The sequence below is a fragment of the Doryrhamphus excisus genome, chromosome 2 (assembly GCF_030265055.1).
Source record: "Doryrhamphus excisus isolate RoL2022-K1 chromosome 2, RoL_Dexc_1.0, whole genome shotgun sequence".
In the NCBI taxonomy this organism is placed as follows: domain Eukaryota; kingdom Metazoa; phylum Chordata; class Actinopteri; order Syngnathiformes; family Syngnathidae; genus Doryrhamphus; species Doryrhamphus excisus.
In genome coordinates this window covers 3885148-3891147 of record NC_080467.1, presented here as the reverse complement: position 1 = coordinate 3891147, position 6000 = coordinate 3885148, and the positions used below count along the sequence as shown (strand labels likewise).

At 42.0% G+C, this 6000-nt stretch overlaps 1 protein-coding gene across 6 annotated transcripts in view; it reads left to right on the top strand.

The window, feature by feature from the left end:
* Nucleotides 1-401: 401 nt before the first annotated feature.
* Nucleotides 402-6000, top strand: part of LOC131117625 (protein kinase C epsilon type-like) — a 32640-nt gene continuing 27041 nt past the window's right edge. The window contains exons 1-5 of one of the 6 annotated variants that reach the window (XM_058064571.1): nucleotides 424-459; nucleotides 772-861; nucleotides 962-1061; nucleotides 1442-1864; nucleotides 5692-5755. In XM_058064571.1, coding sequence (XP_057920554.1) covers nucleotides 978-1061; nucleotides 1442-1864; nucleotides 5692-5755 — 571 coding nt within the window. In that variant the 5' untranslated portion in view covers nucleotides 424-459; nucleotides 772-861; nucleotides 962-977. Of the gene's footprint in view, nucleotides 460-771; nucleotides 866-956; nucleotides 1062-1441; nucleotides 1865-5691; nucleotides 5756-6000 lie in introns of those variants that run through there. The other 5 variants (XM_058064569.1, XM_058064573.1, XM_058064574.1 and 2 more) reach the window with 5 other exon arrangements.

Sequence of the window (6000 nt, the reverse complement as noted above, 5' to 3'; positions counted from 1 at the left end):
TCCGGTTACACATTTTAAATCGACTCAGAAAATACCATGTGGCAGGATGATGTGTTTCATCTATGCTTAATTATGAGCTACGTTGTTGAGTCACTGTCAGCCAATGACCTCATGATGGCGCCATTTTCTTAGACAAGACCAATATTCATTCATTTTCTTCCGCTTATCCTCACAAGGATTGCAGGCGTGTTGGAGCCTATCCCAGCTGTCTTCGGTACACCCTGGACTAGTGGCCAGCCAATCACATGACACATGTAACAAACAACCATTCACACTGACTCTTTGGTGATACCTGTTGTGTTTTGGTTCTTTCAAGTTGACATGTATCCAAACGTGACTCAGAATTACTACGCTGGTCGGGTACCTGAATGTATCATGACAGCTACTTAGCTTCCGGAGTCATTGTATCCAAATGGACTTTGATTTGATGCTATAAATAGCTATGTGCAGTCTATAAATGTGAGTAACTCTCATATTCTCACTTGTTATTAATGTTAGACACAATTTGGTCCATATTATTTTGTTGTATAGTGTCATGTGCCTTTACATCCAACCACTAAGCTGCTAACTGCCTGGCTAGTTAGCCTTGTTAGCATCGCCACTGTGTTGCTGTTTAATTGTGTGCATTTTGCTAGCTAATGTGTATTGTAGTAGGCTTTGTGCTTATGTTTAGTTTAATTGTAGTCACTTTATGGGCTCATACGTGTTTATACAGTGATTGTACTACGCAGTACTACGCCCAATTAAACCCCTTTACTACATTTACTGTAGTACCTCTCTTGATCTGCCTGCTCGGAAAAGACGACCCCTGCTGTTGAGCAGTTGGAAGTACAAGTTGCACAAAATGGCCATGAACGTGACGTCAGTGAGTCATATATTTAATTCAAAATGTATACTTCATACTTTATATGAATGAATATATATTCTTATTTTTATGTCTGCGTTTCATTTGATTGAAAAGATTGGCTTTCAGGTAAATGAAGACAGTTGGCCAGCAGGTGGCAGCAGTGTCGTCTTCCTGTGTCCGTTCAGTGACGTCACGTACATCCTTGCAGCCTGTGGTAGAAAACGCACCAATGTTGGCATTTGTACACCTGCGTGTCGTTTATTCTTGGAAAAATACAAATATTTACATTTTTATATGTTTGTATTGCAAAGTTTACTTATCCGAATCTTCTTTTAACTCCGTGTCGATGCTACTAAGATGCTACTAAGTCACTTTAGTTTTATTTCCACTTGTTGATAGTACTTGTGGTTTGTAGTATCTTTGGACAGGATTTATTGACGCTATCGTAGTATTTAAGTAGTAGTTGACTTGTGAGCATGTTCTTCACTTTGATGGGGCCTGGGGGTTTGAGGGTGTCTGCTGAGGAACTTCCGCGGACGGCCTGAATCCCGCCCCTCCCAGGTTGACTGCGACTCCTCGCATTTCTCTCACCAGGAAGGAGTCGCTGCAGTGTCCGCGGGGGGTTGGAGATTTGATTCCGGAGTCTGTCTGGACCCCCCCGGCGTCATGGTGGTCTTCAACGGGCAGCTGAAGATCAGGATTTGCGAGGCGCTGGATCTGAAACCCACGGCCTGGTCCCTGCGTCACGCCGTGGGGGGCAAGAGTCAGTCGACCTTCCTCCTGGACACGTACATCGCCCTGAACGTGGACGACTCGCGGGTGGGCCAGACTTGCACCCGGCAGAGGACCAACAGCCCGACGTGGAACGATGAGTTCACCACGGAGGTGCGCGACGGCCGCGCCATCGAGCTGTCCGTCTTCCACGACGCGCCCATCGGGTACGACGACTTCGTGGCCAACTGCGTCATCCAGTTTGACGACGTCGTGCACAACCACAGCAAACACATGGAGGACTGGGTAAGACCCTCATCCTCCTCCGCGGACCCTCTTCCTCTTCCACGGCATGCTCCTCCACCGTCACGTCACTTTATGACTCTGACCTTTTGTTATCATCAACATCATCCTAGCAGACTCTCATCGCCATGCTGTCTCATTCTATTGACTTCATCATCATATCATCATCATTCTATCATAGCATCATCATTTTATCATATCATCACCATTCTATCGTATCATCATGTTTCTATCATATCATCATTATTCTATCATATCATTCCATCACTCTATCATATCACTCTGTCATCTTATCATCATATCACCATTCTTTCATATCATCATCATTCATATAATCACCATTCTATCATATCATCATGTTATCATATCATCATCCTATCATATCATTCTATCCTTCTATCATGTAATTACATCCTTTTATCCTATAATCCCATCATTCTATCATATTATCATCATTCTATCATATATCATCATTCTATCATATTCTATCATATCATTCTATCATATCATCATCATTGTATCATATCATTCTATCCTTCTATCATATTCTTTCATATCATTCCATCATTCTATCATATCATCATCATTCTATCATATCATTCTATCATATCATTCCATCATTCATCATATCATCATCATTGTATCATATCATTCCATCCTTCTATCAGATCATTCTATCATATCATCATCATTCTATCATATCACCATCATTCTATCATGTCATTCCATCCTTCTATCACGTAATTCCATCCTTTTATCATATCATGCCATCATTCTATCATATCATCATCATTGTATCATTCCATCCTTCTATCATATCATTCTATCATATCATCCCATCATTCTATCATAGCATCATCATTTTATCATATCATCACCATTCTATCGTATCATCATGTTTCTATCATATCATCATTATTCTATCATATCATTCCGTCACTCTATCATATCATTCTGTCATCTTATCATCATATCACCATTCTTTCATATCATCATCATTCATATAATCACCATTCTATCATCTCATCATGTTATCATATCATCATCATTCTATCATATCATTCTATCCTTTTATCATGTCATTACATCCGTTTATCCTATAATCCCATCATTCTATCATATTATCATCATTCTATCATATATCATCATTCTATCATATTCTATCATATCATTCTATCATATCATCATTGTATCATATCATTCTATCCTTCTATCATATTCTATCATATCATTCCATCATTCATCATATCATCATCATTGTATCATATCATTCCATCCTTCTATCATATCATTCTATCATATCATCATCATTCTATCATATCACCATCATTCTATCATGTCATTCCATCCTTCTATCACGCAATTCCATCCTTTTATCATATCATGCCATCATTCTATCATATCATCATCATTGTATCATTCCATCCTTCTATCATATCATTCTATCATATCATCCCATCATTCTATCATATCATCATCATTCTATCATATAATTCTTTCATTTCATCATCATTCTATCATATCATTCCATTATTCTATCACATCATGCTAACATAATTCTACCTTATCATTCTATCATATAATCATTCAATATCATCCCATCATTCTATCATAACCTTCCATCATTGTATAATAGCATGTTATAATAATCATGATATACGAGTTATTATGATAATGGCATATGATATCATGTATAATCACGTTCTGTGATATCAGTTTATCCTAATCATGCTATGATATCATGTTATCATGATCATGGTGTATGATATCATGTTGTCATGATAATGGTATGTGATAGCATGTATAATCATGGTATGTGATATCATGCTATCATAATGATGTTACGTGAAATGATCATACGATGATAGCATGTTATTATCATGTGATATCATGTTATGATCATGGTATATGATATCATGTTGTCATGCTGATGACAGAGAGGAATGAGGAGTTCATGTAATGTAATGTAATGTAAACATGTAGTAGGATTTAGTGTAGTATTTATTGGAGCCATGTTGTGGTCGCAATTGACATGTTGTCCAGACGTGTGTGGTGTTTTGCAGGTGTGACGTGTACAACTGTGCAAGTGTGTAACAGTACTTGTGTACATGCGTGGTGTTTGTTGGTGGCCCGGCATGCAGGTTCCACTCCTTCCACTGCATTTCGGTGCCGTGTCGGTGCCTTGATGGCATGAGGAACATGTTGTTGCTGAGGGAAAGCAGTGACAGGAGTAGAGAAGATGACAAAGACCAGTAGTTCTTAATCCAAACACTGGAGCGGTAACAATGTCATCAGCATTTATTCCACGGCTTCTCCAAGAGGACGCTTGTGCTCTGACTGCAAAAGACGAGGAATCGAACGTGCCCTCGCCTGACACGTCATGTTGCAACACGCCAGCCACGCCAACATGCCTCTCACACATTTACCTGAAATCTTGTGTTATTGTTATGTTATTGTTTTGTTATCAGATTGCTGTTTGGAGAAAAAAGTCACCTCTGCATGACATTCCTATGAACTTTGACCCCAGTGTGTGTGTGTTTGTGTGCAACACACAAATGTTGGTGTCAGACACACACGCACCCAATGGGGGTGTTCGTTTCCTTGTCCGTGCTGCTCTATATTTGGAGATGACACATCATGTCCTGGGCGGCACGGCGGTCGAGTGGTTAGTGCGCAAACCTCACAGCTAGGAAACCAGGGTTCAATTCCACCCTCGGGTTTGCATGTTCTCCCCATGCATGCGTGGGTTTTCTCCGGGTTCTCCGGTTTCCTCCCACATTCCAAAAACATGCTAGGTTAATTGGCGACTCCAAATTGTCCATAGGTATGAATGTGAGTGTGAATGGTTGTTTGTCTATATGTGCCCTGTGATTGGCTGGCCACCAGAACCTGGAGAAAACCCGAGAGGCGGTTTTCTCCGGGTTCTCCGGTTTCCTCCCACATTCCAAAAACATGCTAGGTTAATTAGCGACTCCAAATTGTCCATAGGTATGAATGTGAGTGTGAATGGTTGTTTGTCTATATGCGCCCTGTGATTGGCTGGCGACCAGTCCAGGGTGTACCCCGCCTCTCGTGTTTTCTCCGGGTTCTCCGGTTTCCTCCCACATTCCAAAGACATGCTAGCTTAATTAGCGACTCCAAATTGTCCATAGGTATGAATGTGAGTGTGAATGGTTGTTTGTCTATATGTGCTCTGTGCCCCAGTCCAGGGTGTACCCCACCTCTCGTGTTTTCTCCGGGTTCTCTGGTTTCCTCCCACATTCCAAAGACATGCTAGCTTAATTAGCGACTCCAAATTGTCCATAGGTATGAATGTGAGTGTGAATGGTTGTTTGTCTGTATGTGCCCTGTGATTGGCTGGCGACCAGTCCAGGGTGTACCCCGCCTCTCGCCCAAAGACAGCTGGGATAGGCTCCAGTACCCCCCCCCCCCCCCAAAATGAATGAATGAACGTCATGTCGTGACGTGTCCTGTTGGCTTGTCTTTGATCGAAGGCACCATGGAGGAACATGGAGGAAGCAGAACTTCATGAAGCCTGCGTCTGCTAACAAATAAGAACGTAAACATTCCCATGAAATTGATGCCGGCTGATGAAGAAGCATCTTCTATCACCTTCATCCTGGTGCTGAAGGCATCTTGGTCCCTGCAGTGAGGTGGTGTGTTTAAGCTGAGAGCACACAGGAAGTGGACCTCAGCTCCAAGCGTTGCGCGCATCGGTACCTTGATGCTATTCCTGCACTCTAGTAGCAGGAAGACGAGGAAGGCGAGGCGATGAAGCTGAGAGCCAATCCTTCACAATCCCTCATTTTCTTCCTCCTCTTCCTCCTCAGGTGGACCTGGAGCCGGCTGGGCGGGTCTACGTGGTGATTGACTTGTCAGGATCGTCCTCTGAAGGTACAGCATTGAGTTTATTTTTTTTTTACTGAGGGGGGAGGTCAGCTGACTCATGAATAGCACACACATGGACAGTCACATGACACATGGACAGTCACATGACACATGGAGCGTCACATGACACATGGAGACGGAGGAGAGGGACTGTATGCAATTTGCTAATATGAGAACACGACCAGCAGCTAGCGTATGTTAGCAGTAGCGCTTTCAGAACACAGATTGTACAACATTTTTCAATTTTCTTC